Source organism: Marmota monax, unplaced genomic scaffold, assembly GCF_021218885.2.
Source record: "Marmota monax isolate L192 unplaced genomic scaffold, Marmota_monax_Labrador192_F-V1.1 WCK01_AAM20220418_F8-fsc00106, whole genome shotgun sequence".
Classification (NCBI taxonomy): domain Eukaryota; kingdom Metazoa; phylum Chordata; class Mammalia; order Rodentia; family Sciuridae; genus Marmota; species Marmota monax.
The window spans coordinates 4,764,094-4,780,671 of NW_026695218.1; the positions used below are offsets into that span (position 1 = coordinate 4,764,094).

General features: G+C 37.6%; 1 protein-coding gene and 1 non-coding gene across 2 annotated transcripts; one reads left to right on the forward strand and one right to left on the reverse strand.

The window, feature by feature from the left end:
- Nucleotides 1-545: 545 nt before the first annotated feature.
- On the reverse strand, nt 546-8,906 carry Mrpl19 (mitochondrial ribosomal protein L19). The gene is made up of 6 exons (XM_046432243.2): nt 8,748-8,906; nt 8,469-8,586; nt 5,452-5,570; nt 5,107-5,241; nt 1,270-1,451; nt 546-1,144 (listed from the first exon to the last, which is right to left on the reverse strand). The coding sequence occupies exons 1-6, from the start codon at nt 8,848-8,850 to the stop codon at nt 923-925; spliced, it is 879 nt and encodes a 292-aa protein (XP_046288199.1). The 5' UTR covers nt 8,851-8,906; the 3' UTR covers nt 546-922.
- Nucleotides 8,907-13,253: 4,347 nt separating this feature from the next.
- LOC124084962 (small nucleolar RNA U3) lies at nt 13,254-13,461 on the forward strand. Its single transcript, XR_006849305.1, has one exon. It is a non-coding gene; the product is annotated as a small nucleolar RNA U3 (small nucleolar RNA).
- The last annotated feature ends 3,117 nt before the right edge of the window (nt 13,462-16,578 follow it).

The window sequence follows — 16,578 nt, forward strand, 5'->3', positions numbered from 1 at the left end:
TCACTTCACATACAAGTAGATATTTTTATCAACCCACATAAGTATTCTGTTTTGACCTACTCCAAAAGCTGGAGTTTGATTCATCATAGCTCTGATAATCAGAAAATGCTATTTGCTCCTTCTGCCCATATTTCTGCGAGACATCAGTTGCCCAGTCGACACTGAAACCCTGCCAGATGTCCTGAGGTAAGTCTTCTGGTTAGCAGAACTCAGTTACAACCTTAGCCATGAACTTCCTCAGAGTAGCTTTTGTAAACTCTCAGGGAAGCTGAAGCCAGACTGACCCAAAGAATGTCATGTTCTTCTTGAAACCTTAATTATGTAATAATGGCAATACTATCTTTTATACTTGCTAATAGGTTTTTCAAAACTATTTTGTTTAGAAATATATATGTAGGCAATAAACTCAAAGAAATATAAAGGAATAATTAACAAAGTCAGGATGGTGTGTGCACCTGAGTAAAGGAGGGACAACTTCAGACAAACAGGTTTCTTAGATCTTAGTAAATGTCCTATGTCTTAACTTTCATAGGCGTCACTCAATGTTCTATTTCTTAACAGTAAGTACATAATGTTCATTTTATTATTCTTTAAATCATACAATATCATATTAATGATTTGCTTCACAATTAAAAAAAAAATCCCATCCACTCCCTTTGCCCTTCCATGCTCCATAAAGAACATTCTGGTACTGCTCTGACTTCCACTGTAGCTTTGTTTCCAGTTAAGAAAGGAACATAGGGCCATTTGGCATATACATTTCTCTTCTTAGAGTACTAAACTGGTGTGCAAGTTTTATTTTTAACATACTAAAATAATAAATGCTTAGTTAGTAACTCTCTCTCATAAATTAAATTGGATTTAAAATAAATCCTCTGGCAACCAATACATCTTTAGCAAGTAAACAAATGATTTCTCAGAATCAGGACTTTTTTGATGCTTCAATTTCTTCCCATATTGCAGCTTCAATTTTTGAAGTGTCATATTCCCTCATCATATCAAACTCAAGCCATGGTTGACTCCACTTCTGAGCTTCTTTCATCTGTTCTTCAGTTAAACAAAGATCAAATCTGATTCCTTTAATATTAAAAGACGGACGTTCCCAGCGTTTGGACCAAGGCTTAGGCTTCATTTTGACTTTGAGCTAAGCAAAATTTTAAAAGAAGAAGAATTAGGCTGATACATAAATAAAAATTCTTGTATAGTTTTCATTAAGATGATTCTTTCTTATTTTATGTGTACTTTCAGTTCCAAATGTACAACACATACCATATTAACAGGAATTTCTTTGCTAGACTCTAGTGTTACTGGCTTCATATTCATATCAAAAGTGCTGTATTCAGGAAGGGCGTCTCGTAAGTAAAGCAAACTATCATCCAGCCGTTTCTCTAATTTGATCACTTGGATCTCATGGATTCGAGGATTATACAGTTCAAAGCAAATCTCAACACCTAAAAAGAAAACATTTTCAGAATCTAAATCAGAATTCCTGCAATGCTGCACACTACAGTAAAAGCTATTTCATAAGGAACCAGCACAAGGTTTTGCATGTACAAAATATGACATAAATTTGTAATTTTTAAGATGAAGGAGCATTGAGGCTGGGCATGGGGGCACATGCCTATAATCCCAGTGACACAGGAGGCTGGGACAAGAGGATCACAAATTCAAGGCTACCTCAGCAACTTAGGGAGGCCCTAAATAACTTAGTGAGACCTTGTCTTAAAATAAAAAATTAAGTGCTGGGATTGTGACTCAGTGGCAGAGTGCTTGCTTAGCATGTGTGAGGCACTGGGTTCTATTCTTAGCACCACATATAAATAAATAAAATAAAGGTCTGTTGACAACTAAAAAATAAAATTAAAAATTAAAAAGCAGGCTAGGTATGTATGTGGCTTGGTGGTTAAGTGCCTGCCCCTGGGTTCAATTCCTAATACCAAAAAAAAAAAATAAAAAAACAACAAAAAAAGTGAAGAGTACTGAAAAAAATAGAAATAAGTTAAAATCCATTTAAATAAACAGTAAGATAGAAAGAACAAAGAAAAAGTGAGAAAACCTGAATGAGAATAGTAAAGTCTAAAGAAAAAATATCTTCTATAAATGTTAATCACATATCTGTTTAATTCTTATAACATGCATTAATTTACACAATGTCTTGAGTAAATGCAATCTCTGTCATATTTTTGTTCATTTCCAATTACCTGATTAAAAATTAATCATCAATATTAAGAGTAATAAGATTAATGATCATAAAGAGTAAATGTTATTTTAAGTTTGGTTTAGAAACCTCTCTTAAGGATGGGCCTTTTTTTTTTTAAATCAGAAAATTTACACATTTTATTGATGCATTGCAATTTTTTTAAATCAGAAAATTTACACATTTTATTGATGCTCTGCAATTTTTTTAAAATCAGAAAATTTACACATTTTATTGATGCACTGAATTGTTCTATATTTTACTATATTATGTAGAAAATACAAGATACTTTGTAAAACCAAAAACAAGCACTGAATCCAAAAAAAGGTAAGCTATGTTTATACAAATAGCCTACATTTTTAACACATTGGTCCTCCACATGAAGCAAGCTAGGAACAGCTTTGAGTATGTCAAGGTACCACAGTAATAATTTAATTATGCCATCTGTATTAACAAATGCTGATATTTTATGAAACAATCCCAAGAGAAATATAATCCTATTATATACAATCAACATTAGTATCAGGATTCAATCCAATATTTACTGTTCCAGTCAGTATCTAGAAACTGTGCCTATAGCAAATCAAAACAGGTAAAATCCTTCTTCTCTCATGAAGTTTACATGCTAGTGGATGATGAACAATAAAGAAACAAGCCAACAAGGTAATTTCATATAGTGAAGACAAGATAGGGTGATGACACTAGAAGGGACCACAATCAGGGAACAACAATCAGGGAAAGCCTATCTGAGAAGATGACATTTAAACTGATGCTATATAGGTCTAAAAATGCTCTAGGCAAAAAGAATAAAATACAAAAGCCCTGGGGTTTTAAAAACATGTCATGTTGGAAAAAAACAGGGAAGGGCCCATTTGGCTGGAGCAAATAACTTGGTACGCAAAGTTTTGTGGTTTGCATGTCCCCTCCAAAATTGTTGTTGAAAATCTTTATTAGAATGGTATTAAGAAGTGAGGCCTTTTGTAATAGTACCTTATAAAAAGGCTGGAGGGAACTAGCTTAGGCCCATTTTACTCCTTCACCACCAGGTGAAGACACAACATTTGTCCAGTCCACATGTAAATCAACAAGGTACCATCTTGGAAGCTAGGGACTGGGGCCCTGCCTCACAGAACCTGCCAGTGCTCTAATCTTGGATTTCTCAGCCTCCAGATCTGTGAGAAATTTCTTTCTTTGTAAATTACATAGTCTGGGCATTTTGTTATAGCAGCACAAACAAATTAAGATAACCAGGAGTGTAAACTAGAGACTGTACAACTGCAGGCAGGAAATGATGGTGACATGAATAATTGTGTTTGCAATGAAGAGGAAGAAAGAGACAAAATTGGATGTATATTTTGGAAACTGAACCAAGAAAACTTACTGACTGAATGTGTAAAAGAAAATAAATTATTTGAGTAAATAGGTGGGCAGTAGTAGCATTTATAGAAATGGAAAAGACTGCAAGAAGAACACTCTAAGAAACAAAGAGCTGTATTCAAATTGATTTATGCACATAAGACATTCAGATGGAGATACTAAAGAGGCACTTGCATATGCACATCTAGAACTAAAAAGGATCAGTCATGGGGATAACCAGTGTGGAAATTATGGGGATGGTATATAAAGACTAGGCTAGAAGGAACCACTGTAGCAGGGAGCACTGATGGGAAAGATCAAGGCTGGTTACAATAGTCAAACATACTATAGAGAATGGCAAGAAGGAGCTAATAGTTTTTGAGTGTTCTATGTCCAGTATTTCATGTACAATATCTCAATAGCTGGTTGACTAGAACACTGTGAGGAAGAAACTATTAACATTTTAGTCTTCAAGAAGAAAAATAAAACCCATCTGTTGACTCACAGTTATATTCATTTCTCTTATAAGACTTCAAACTAGGCATGGTGGGTGAACACCAGGAGGCTGAGATAGGAGAATCAATTGCAAGTTTGAGGACAGCCTCAGCACCTTAGCAAGGCCCTAAGCAACTTAGTGAGACTCTGTCTCAAAATAAAAACTAAAAACAGCTGGTGATGTAGCTCAGTGAAGTACTCCTGGATTCAATCCCCAATACCAAAAAAAAAAAAAACCTTCAAGTACATGACTTAATGGGAGGTACCAGAATCTGTAATCGATCAAGTCCTTCTGAATTCCTATGTATACATTACAGAATAAACAAGACAGCAACTACTCTCATATTATTGGCTTCTCTGAATATAATACTTCACTACTGGGAACCATGAGGCATACAACTTTTAACTACAAAAACTTTACATGTCCTGCCATTTAAATTCATAATCTTCCTAGAATTTTACATGTTCCTCTACCTTATTAGACATAGCATGCAAGCACGATTTTGCCTGCTTTAAATGCCTCCAAGGTTTATAAAACAGTATAAATGTGGTGACTGTTTTCTGTCATAATATAAAGCAAAATGGAAAGATTCATTTTAGGAGTAAGTAATTCATAGAACGTTGTTATGTCTGTTTTAATATTCTCATAGGTTATTTGCTCCTAAAAGGAATATCACCAATGCTTTATAGTCACTTGTTTCCTCCCCTGCTGCTATAGTGAGTACAGTTCTAATGGTTGTTGTCCCTATAAAAAAGGAAGCATCAAGAATAAGCAGACCACCAAGTGTATGTAACCTGTAACCACAATTCACAATTCTCGATCCATTCTAAGGCCAGAAGGTCCTTACTTTTCCTCAGAGGTGTCCCTCATCCCCCACCAATTAACTTTTAGGTTTCAGATGTCTTGTTCCAGGAAGCAAAAAACAAAAAGGAATCCTTAGAGATTATTATTTAATTAAAATAATAGAGAATGGCAAGAAGGAGCTAATAGTTTTTATTATTATTTTATTATTAAAATAATAAAAATAATAATATTAAAATAATAAAATTAAGCTTACCTTGTCCTTCAATAGTATTCCTAAGAATAAAGGTAGCTCCAAGTCCTTTTCCTGATCTATGGATGCAAATCCCCAGAAACTGGCTGATTTTTCCACTGGCATATGGGTCAGCTGTAGTAACACGTAGTATGCTTCCTACCAATTCAAAAGAGAAGTGAACTTGTATATGAGATGCAGAAACAAATAACATTTTTAGGTAATTGACCTTCCTAAACTTTTTAATAAAATATTAGGAATAAGTGCCTCCTCGGGGCAAAACCCTGATATGTAAAGAATAGTGTTCTTTGCAATAGGGAAAACTAAACTTCCAACTACTAAGAATAAAGGCATCCAGCTCTTACTGACCAACATAGAACTCTGGAATGTGGAGTACTTTTCTCCTTTCTAACATATCTCTTCTTTCTATTTGAAATTTCAGAGGATTTGTTCTTCCCCTGGGAGGAATGAATTCAGGACTCAAGAACCTGTTAAAAAATACAAAGAACAAAATGAATTAAAAGCAAACTTAGGCCACTAGAAGAAAAACCTGTTGCTTTAAAAAGAAATGGAAGAATATGGTATAGACACGTTATTTTTCACTTCCTAAATTAGGAAGGCAATTTTATTTCTAAAACTGTGGTATCTAAAATTATTGTTAATGATCCTGAAAACAGCTAACAATTCCTGAGTACTCACCCAGAATTTTGTTAAAAAGCTTTACGAAACATCTAAGTAGCTGATATAGTTTTGATCTTAAATGTAACCCCAAAGGCTTATATGCTAAAGGTTTGGTTGGCACCATCAGGAGATAGTGGAGCCTTTAGGAGGTGGGGCCCAGAAGAAGGAAGTTAGGACAGTGGGGGCAAGTCTCTAAGGATTATTTTGGACCCTGGCCCTGAACTCTCTCTCTTTGTGCTTTCCAACCACCATGAAATGAGCAGTTTCTTTTGCCACACACTCATTCCATGATGTACTGTGCTACAGGTAAAAGCAACAAGGATACATTCAAGCAACAGTGGACTGAAACTTCTGAAACCATGAGCTTAAATAAAATATTTCCTCCTTTAAACTGATTATCTCGGGTACTCTGTCATAGCAACAGAAAGCTGACTGACACAGTAGCATAAATTAATCTTTTTAGAGACTAGGTAGGTTTAGCATTATCAATTCTTTTTTAAAGGTGAAGAAACTGAAGCTTGAATAAGTAACTGATCCATTATTATATTAATTATAAATTTATCAAGTCAAGATTTAAATGTAAATATGTCTGTCAGTCTCCAAAACCTATGATACTAACCACAGGCCTCCTTCACATTGAGTTGTAACAATAAATTATGTTGAAAAAGGTATAAACATATAAAACACCAATTACAAACTGACTTTAAAAATAATCTTCCTATTTTCTTAACTGATTTCAAACTTGTTATGAAATATTTCACATATAGAAAAAGCATAAATGACATTAAAATTAATATTCACCCATCTTAATAAATAAATTAGCAATGTAGTTGAAGCTCCTGTGCATCCTTCCTACTCTACTATTGTAAATTTGGTTATTAGTCCCATAAATTTTTATTTTCTTCAATTTTCAACTGAAAATTCTCAAACCAACCAGAGTTGGCATGATATAACCATAACCATGCACCTTTACCAACTGCTTAAATTGCTATATTTCTTTATATGTGCATATTTTTCCTAAACATTTGAAAATATCTAATAGCAAGGCATATTATTCTCAATAATTAAGGTCTAGGACTTACTCCACATTATCACAATACCTTTATGACACCTAAGAAAATTAGTGTTAATTCAATAATGTATTCTAATATATAGTTCATACTCAAATTGTATTTAATTATCATGGAAAGATCTTTTATATGTTTGTTGCCCAATTCAAAATATAATCAAGCTTTACACATTTTATCTGGCTGTTAGTCTCAACCTGGTACTATTCCCCAGCTTTGTATTTCTATTAACATTGACTCTTTTGAAAAGCCAAGGCCATAGTGAAGATGCAGCTCCATTAGTAGAGTCCTTGCCTAGCATTTGCAAGACCCTAGATTAGACCCCCAGCATTGGGGCGAGTGGGGGGGGCTTAAATTTTTTTTTTTAAAAAGATAGAGTGAGAAAAGTCAAGGCCATCATTGGACCCTGGATTTATTTTTTCCACATGCCTAGACTAAGGTTAAGCATTTTTGGTAAGAATATTACAGGAGATGATGGCAGTGTCTTACTCTGTCATATTAGGAGGCACATTATAATAATATGAAATCTTGCCACAATTGCAGTAGGTTTGATTGCTTGGTGAAGGTGGAGCATGTCCCCTTCACATATGCATGTATGTCTGGGCGATATATAATACTGTTTAGCATGGTTTTAAACTCATAAAATGGTATTATACTATATCAATTATTCTAAAAGTTGCTTTTTACATAAATCATGTTTGTGAAATTAATCTATATCTTGTTTGCTCTCATTCATTCGTTTTTTTCACTACTGTGCAATATTTCAATGTATGATTATATTTGCCTATTCACCTCTGATGGATACTTTGGCCACCTCTCATTTTTAGTTTGTTACAATAATGTCATGTTCATTCTTGTACATATGTGTTAGAGTACCTTTAAGTTGAGTGCCTTCTAGGTGGAAAGTTATACACAACTTCAAATTTACTACATTTCACCAAATTGTTTCCAGAGTATACAGTTTACATTCCTTAAATGAAGAAAAAAAAAAGTTAAAGAATATCTTTTTCTGAGTTGCTAAGTTCCCTAAATCCAAGTTTATTTCAGTTTAGAACTACAGAATACTTTAATGTTTTTTTTTTTTTAAAGAAAATTCAAATCTAATCAACAACCTACAGCCCTTCCAGAAAGCCTCTAATCACACTGTTTTTCCTCCTAAAATTTGCTTTTAAAAAAATTTCACATGGCTCTACAGAAACACTTCCTATAAATCTTACTTTAAAATTTGCACGTACTGCCTAGGTTACCAATATTCATTTAAGTGACCGAGAATTTTACTTAAGACTGTTTGAAGAGCAAAGTTTTTGGCCAACAGATTCCTACGTATGGTGAAGGATTTGGGGGAGAAAAGACCAACTCCGATACAAACAGGTGTAAACAAGATGTGCCTCAGAGGAAATCTTTGGTATAGTAAAAGAGCTTCAAGTCTGGGGAATTCCTACTTGAAGTTCTGACTTACTAAAACTGCAAAGAAGTTCGACGCTAACTTGGAGACAAGCGGTGAGGACAGAACTGAGCTGGGCGCCCTCCAGGGAGACGGCGCCGGCCGCCTCCACACGCGCACGTGCAGAGGGTGCCGGGCCGCGCTGGCCAGCCAGACCTCGGAGCCAGTCCGCCTCCCGCCCAGCACGGCCTCACCTCCTGTCCTGCTCCGGGGGTCGGCGCTTATCCACAATGACCGGTTTCGGCGGCGGCCGGAACTCGCCGGGCTTGGAAGGCCCAGTGCTCTGCTGCCGGCCGGGCCCCCCGCGGACCCCTGCAGAAGCGAACAACAGAGATCAGGGCTCTCCGCTCAGCCAGAGACAGGCAGAGTCCGGCAATCTTTTCCAACCTGCAGACCAACAACCAGTCGCTCCTGCACACCTCTCTCCAACATGGCCCTCGCGGCCCCCAGCACTAAAGCCCCGCTCCACTTACCGCAGGCCACAGAGGCAGGTGCAGGGAACAGCGCCCTGGCGGCTCGGAAGCTCTGGGCCAAAGCCATGGCAGCCCCACAACCCCCTAAGGTGGAGGCGGCCATGTTGGCTCACTCAGGTAGAAACTACAACTCCCAGAAAGCAATGCGATGAATGCGGCCAGATGGTGGATGTTATGGGACAAAATATGCAAGAGCTTCTCTTTCTCCACTTCCTCCTGAAAAACAGTTTGGCCACAGTCCCTGAGATTACAGACAGCATTACCCTTTTAAGGAACTAAGTTTCAGTTTGGACTGGGCAACTGGGAGAGATCCAGCAAAAAATGTAAATTTTAAGTCTTGTTAGGAAATTTGAGGAACTGAGAGTACAGCTAAGTGGCAGCTAAGTCTGCTTGCACAAGACCCTGGGGTTCCAACCCTTCACCAAAACATAAAACAAAACCAAAATGAAAAGAAATTTGTGTTTCTCGGGAATGGTGAGCTTCTGGAAGGATTTAATACTTAAACTAATGTGATTATTGGTCATTTTATCGAATCAGTGTCCCAAAGTTACCTCAAATTCAGCATGTCCATTCAACATAATCTTCTTTAAGCTTCCTTCCCAGTATTGGCTTCAACATCCATTTTGTTGCTCCAGGCAAAAAGTGCTATCTTGGTTCTTCTCTGTCTCTCCGTGGTAAATAGCCTAAAATTATGCTGGGCACCATCAAATATCTCAAGAATCCTTGCTTTCTCATCTTCCCATCCATATCTCTAATACATGTTACCAGCCTTTATCCTCAGATCACTGCAAGTAACAACTATTTCATTGGTTGTCTGGCCTCTCATTTGGTTCTTCTCCACACAGCAAACAAAAAAGATAGCTCAGAAATGCAGACATTATTTTTGGTTTTTCCCAGTTTAAAGCCTTCCACAGTTTTCTACTGACCTTGCATGAAAACAAAATTATCGGAAAACAACTAATCTCTGTAGCTTGCTTCCACGTTCTCTGGCTTGCCATGAGCTTATACATGATCCTAAGAAAGAGGACCAGGTTCTAAGGGCAGAATTCAAGGTGCTTTGAGGAAAGACAGGGTCTTCTATTTTAACTACAGCTTTGTTAATTAGAACAAGAACATATCCTAAAAATAACAAGGAATCATACAATCAAAATTTGAGAATGGCTAAATTTTGCCTATTTTTCCCACCTTAAAAAAAATGTCAGACACTTAAGGAAGCTTAAAAGGGAGAAGAGGCAAAGAATTGTGACTGGTGGTAGTGAGGATTTTTCTATATATTGTTATACTCAGAACAACTTGACTATCACCCTTGCTAGGACTGTCCCTATGGGTGAGGCAGAGAATAATGATAGACCTTCACAGGAGGAAGGCAGAATTTTCTAACATTCCCAAGTTATCCCTGCTGCCCTACCCATCTAAGGATGAGAAGGTTTTGCAGAGTTTTACAAAACTGACAAAATGTACCTAAAGAATCTTATTTAGTCCCCTTCCATGTTCCTACTTACCCAATATCCATCATGCCTCTCTTGACCTTACCTTAGCATGAAGAACAAGTTGTGGTTTTAATGATTCTACCAAACAACTTCATGGAGTAAAATCAAAAGAGCATAGAGTCAGCTCAATCATTTCATAAACTGATTACAGGAAGACAACTTTATTTATTTCTATATTTTATAGTCATAGGAAGGAGAGCTTGGACATCATTACATAAGGGAATGAAGTATTCTAGGCAAAGTCCCCATGTCAGGTTATTGTGACATCAGGATTTTTTGTCTGTTTTGCTAATTATTGCAGCCTCTATGCCCAGTATCTGCTACTCAAGATTGAGATAATGAATTAGTAAGTTCTTGGGTAGATGTCTGACTCATAATAAGTCCTTTGTTTCTAGCTTTATTGGGGCATGACTAAAAGTAAAAAAAAAAAAAAAAAGTATATATTTAAGGTGTACAGTGTGATGATTTGACATACATATACTTTATGAAATCATTACCACAATTGAGCCAAGTAACATAACCATCACTTCATATAGTTACCCATTAAAAATGCTTTGTTTTAATTTACTTTAAAGATGCCAGCAAGAGGAGACTATGACCTGATCTATGTATGAACCCACCCCAAAAAAAAAAAAAAATCTCTCATTATAAAGAGGGGTTGGTCATCATAGTAGTTTAGAAAACTAGAGTTACAACATGAAAAGTTGGCCAGTGACCAGCCAGAAAAGGAAGGAGACTTAGCCCAGTGGTTTGGGGAATTGCCAAGCCCACTGAAGAGTCCATCCTGGGGCAGAGAGAGACATCGAGTTGTAGCCAGTAGTTGTCAAGGTATCTGATTCAGCTAATGAAGTGATCCCGAGGGTGAGCGTTAACCTGCTGGCAGGAAACATTTGAAGCCTTTATTAAGCTCCCATTGTTCTATGTTCATGTAACATCTACTTATTTTTTGGCATTTAATTTTGCCTTCAGAGAAAGACGTACTCATCACAGAGACTCAAATGTTCTGGTATTCTGATCAGCATGATTATTTTGTGTTTTATTATAAATTAATTAACTAGCATTAATTTTGCCATATTAGTCTCCTAAGTCTGGTTTAGGTGAGTCTGCCCAGAAAAGTGAATCTATTTTATACTGTGCTAAACAATCAGGTGCTGGCCTTCCAAAACCTTTGAAAGATCCAAGGCCATGGCATGACAAATTCTCAAAAGTGAAAAATAGATGTGAGACCTCAAGCTGTATATCTTTCCTGCATAAAAGACCTTGATGTTGGGCTGGGATTGTAGCTCAGTGGTAAAGCGCTTGCCTCGCACGTGAGGCACTGGGTTCGATCCTCAGCACCACATAAAATAAATAAAGATATTGTGTCTATCTACAACTAAAAAAAAAAATTTTTAAAGACCTTGATGTTGCCTCAGAAGCCATGCACACACCTATTTATGCATGTATACACACACTTGTATTCACTATTTGCATATCTATCTTGCTGTTCAATAAATTACTCCAAAATTCAGTTGCTTAAAACAATAAACATTTACTGTCTCATGGTATGTGGGAGAGGAATCCAGAAGTGATATAGCTGAGTGATTGTGACTTGGTTTTTCCACAATGTTGCTATCAAGAAATCGAGATGCTGGCCAGGGGGATGAGAGGGCTGGGTTCAATCTCTAGCACAGGTGGGAAAAAATGTTGGTCAAAGTTTGTTTATTTGTCTCTTTCTTTCTTTGGTTTGGTTTTTCAGTGGCAGAGATCAAAATTTTACCTCTATCTTGAACCTCCCGCTTGCCTTTTGTCACAAATCCTTGGTCTTAACAACACCTATAGGTTCAGACTTCTTTATTCTCTCTGTTCAAAGTCAGTTCTTTGAGATCAGAAGCTGTTTTAAGGCTTATTTCTCTACCGAGGCAGATCTCTGAGACAGAGCTGTGGATATGAGACTGAAGATGGTGGTGAGCTTCTTTCTGAGTGAAACCCTATTGGAGTTATGTGCTTGTTAGAAGGAGGGTATAGCTTCAGGCCTTCTTTCCTTGCCTACTCCCCTGGAATGGAACCACTGTCCCACAAGCCAGGGCAAGAGTGAGCAGGGCTCCAGTATTCTCAGTGAGTTGTGCATAAAGTGAGCTTCCCTTCCATGAGCTACAGCTCTGCAGAAGCAGGGTAACCCCATGCTCCATCTCACCTGCTCAGGAGGTGGTCTCATCGACGTAGCTGGGGATAGGATCAGATGCTGAGGTCCTGTTCCTCCTGGAGAGAAAGCCCTCCATCCGGGTGCTGAGTGAGGGGAAAGGGAGCCTGGGCTCTTGGTTACAGCAGCCCAGAGTAGAATCACTGCCCATCTGAGGGCAGTCTAGATTTAAATACCTCAGACCCTCATGTTTCTCACTGAATTTTCATAGATGTTCTGAACAGCTCTTCATTTGTTCTTTGCCCTCAGGACTATTTTCAGAGGCCTTAAATGGAGATATGTAAATACAAATGAATATGCATAAAAGTTTTCACTAGTCTCATTGAGGAGAGGGTCAGTGAGTTCTTCATGTTGTTGAAGTCAATCTCTTCTTTTGCTTTAAAATGAGGTGATAACAATGTGCCTTGAATCCCACCACATATCCCTGACATCTTGGGGCTGTCCTAGACCTCTCAACACGTGCTTTCTGAAGACACTGATTAATTCATAGTTTTTCATTTCTTCGCCTTCCAGATCTTGACCTGAAGGCACTTCCCAGTGTCAAGGCAACACAAATAACCCTTTTCCATTTCTCTTTCTATGAACATTAATATTATCAGTTGAAAGATAGTGGCTACTGAAAAACAACATGTTAATTAGAAATTTTCAGATTAGACCTTTCTTAAGTACTACTTTTCAAAATCAGAAATATTTCATTAAAAGTTTGTTAGTTGTTTGAAAGTATTTCCTGATAATAAGTTTTAAAAGTTTCCCCCAATATCGAGTTCTGAAAAACAGCTTATCTTCAACAAAATGTGTGTGTTTTTCCACATAAACCTGAGTTGATTTCAGGCCAAGAATGTATTTTCAAGGATCATTTCTATAATCTGCTGCTAGTGAAGTGTACTGAGTGTGTAAGGTACTGGTAACCTTGAAGATGAGTGGTAGTGTTTTCTCCTGAGCACAGGCCGGCCTGTGGTGTTGCCTGGTGGCAGCTGCCACTTCTCCACCATGACGACTTTTCCTTTCTTTTGGGAAATAGAGAGAGCACAGGCAGAGGAGTTTCTTAAATATTTCTTATGTATTTCATAAAATTAAAAAGGGAAATGTATTTCTTTTTGAAATTGTTAACAAAGGCAAATCCTTATTTTGTCCTCTGTATGGCACAATCTGAAAACCTCGAGAGATTTAGTATTGCTTGAACAGAAATCTCAAGGTTGGGGAGAGGAGTACATGTAAGGTCATCTTGCATGAAGGGACAGCAGGCAATGCCCATGGATTTAGAATTTATAGGAAGGTATTCAGGGAGCTGTCCAGGAAAGTGATAAGCAGGGGTGAGGCCCAAAGGGTTTAGATCACAGGGCAGAACACGGATGTCTTAGGGTAGGATGATGAGATGACTAAGGAGAATGGCCAGGGCCACAAGAGAAAGGAGGCCACAACCCTCAACTTAGGTCATCAGGTTGAACCAGGGGAGACAGTGGGCTCCAGGGAGGAGAGATAGGCAAAGTACAAGGGGTAGGTTGGGGGACTGGGAATCAGAATGACTCTAATATTTATGCATGTGTTTACGCTTGTGCTTCTCCAGAAACTTCCTAAGAATCCAGGAGAATCAGCTAATAAAGGAGTAGAAATCAAAAGAAATATTTTGCAAACTGCTCTGACGAAAGTATAGAGACAACTTGGGCACGGTAATGTGTGTCTACAGTCCCTGCACTTGGAAGGTTGAGGCAAGTAGATCAAGGACAGGCTGGGCAACAGAGGGAGACCCCCATCTCTAAATAAGTAAGGAAGTAAGTAAGTAAATAAATGAAACCTAGACACTTTAAACTTAAACAAAATGGTCAGAGTAAACAATTCATTTGCAAAAGCACCTCTGTTGATGGTGACTGTTGAAAGTTGTAAAAATTACTAGAGCATGTATGTTAATTCAGGTTTTCAGAGAAGCAGACACCATGACAGAATTAGAAATGTAAGAGATTTTGGGGGCAAAATGTATGAGAAAGATAAAGAGTTGTGGGGAGAGAGACTTCAGACTACAATATAGGTCCGAGAGGACAGGAGAGGAGAGGAAAGAAGATTGTGAAGGAAGAGCAGACAGTCTTGAGTAGGTCAATGGGAAACCCCATGATCAAGAGTGTCTGCCAGGGGGCCAGCACTAGACAAGAGCAGCCCCTCACTGGTACCATTGCTGTGCACAGACATTGGCTGGAAGCATCCCAAAGAGCAAGGCCTAAGCTTGATTTCTGCAGATCCCAGAGGCAGGGCCGCCAATAAGCCTCAGCAAACTATTACCAAAAGCAGGTTCTCCCTGTATGGGAACGAGGCCCCCAGTAACTTCTTGATTGCCTCTTCAAAGAGACAGGTCATTGTTGATCAAAAAAAAAAGAAAAAAAAAATATATATATAGTGTTAATATATATATATATATATATATTTTTTTTTTTTCCCTTGAGACAGTTCCTGTTTTAGGAATTTTTAAAAATCAATATATATACAAAACACTGTAGAACAGAAGACAGGAAACACAAAAGTCCATCCTTGTGAGCCAATTAAACAAACCACTTTGCAACTGAATATTATGCGATCCTTAAATGAGCCCAATGAATCCACTTGAATGCATTGTCTCCCAGGGATATCTATAAAAGAAAAGGCTTTGTTTACTACTTGCTACCTTTCTTTATAAGAATAGATAGATAGAAGCTGTGTGTGTCGCATGCCTGCAATCCCAGCAGCTCTGGAGGCTGAGGCAGGAGGATCATGAGTTCAAAACCAGTCTCAGCAATTTAACGAGGCCCTAAGCAATTCAGTGAGACCCTGTCTCTAAATAAAATACAAAAATGGGTTGGGGATGTGGCTCAGTGGTTAAGTGCCCCTGGGCTTAATCCCAGGTACCCAAAGAAAAAGAAAGAATAGATATATGAAAGATAGTTAACATGTATGCATATATATGCACAATTTATCTATAGAAGAAACTGAATATTAATTCCTCTGGCCAGAGTTTCTGGGAGATTGTTACCAACAATTCTTACCAACAAATTAATTCAGTGCCTTCCCCTAACTCTTGTTCTTAATGCATATCCACAGCAAACAAAAAGTTCTGCTGAAGAGCAATGATGGGTTGTAAGAGGCCAGCTTGTAATCCACTATGGAGTAGTAATGTGTTTATTAAAGGGCAAGAACTAATTCTCAGCAGTATTTGGATACCTTTTTGATCTTTGCGTTTGAAGGGGGTGTTTTGTAGGACATTTTTTTTTTTCCGGTAAGTCGGACAATGAAAAATTCTCTTCATCGAGAAAATGCAAGTGGGTTTCCTTCAGCTAAAGAACACCACTGTATTTATTCTGTGTCATTTGTTGACATTTTTCTAGTATGTTACTAGTGTTAATAGACAATTATTTTAAAGAGGTAAAATCGTGACTCTCATAAGGATATAAAAAGAACACACATCAGAGGTTTCATTCAGCTCATTAATGAGTGAGGAAAACAGTAAGAAGTTTTATAGCAAGTGCAAGGAGACTCAGAATTTCCCACACTGTACTCAGATGAGGAGTGTTTACATGGATTCACAGACAGATGTCACAGGGTGACTGGCACATTCCATCCAACACTATCTGCTTTCTTTGTGCAAAAATTACTTGTACTAGTTTTCTACAAATTCCAGAATACAAAACAAGCACAGTGAAGGGTGGAGATAAAACCAATGGATGAGCCCATTTTGATCTCCAATTTCCCTACATGAAGAAGTGAACTTGAAGCTGTTCCAGGCTGGTTTGCATGATAGATTTCACTTTCCCCTAAGCATGAGACCTCATATGGCAGCTACTAGTTACAGATGATTTTCTTTTCTTTCCTTGGAATAAATAAGAGGAAGGGAATGTGAGTGGACTGGTTACCAACTATACGTGGTTTTATATATACAAACAATTGAATTTCTTTCTTATTTATTAATAGGTTTTCTAATAAAATATAGAATGTCTCAGTCAGTGTTGCAATAAAATGTCCTAAAATCACATAATGCAATCTTACTTAATATTTTGCTTTTAAAATTATATATAGGACTGCTGGTACAGTGGCACCCGCCTATAATCCCAGCAACTCCAGAGGCTGAGGCAAAAACATCACAAATTCAAAAACAACCTCAGCAATTTAGTGGGGCCCTAAGGACTTAGCAAGACCC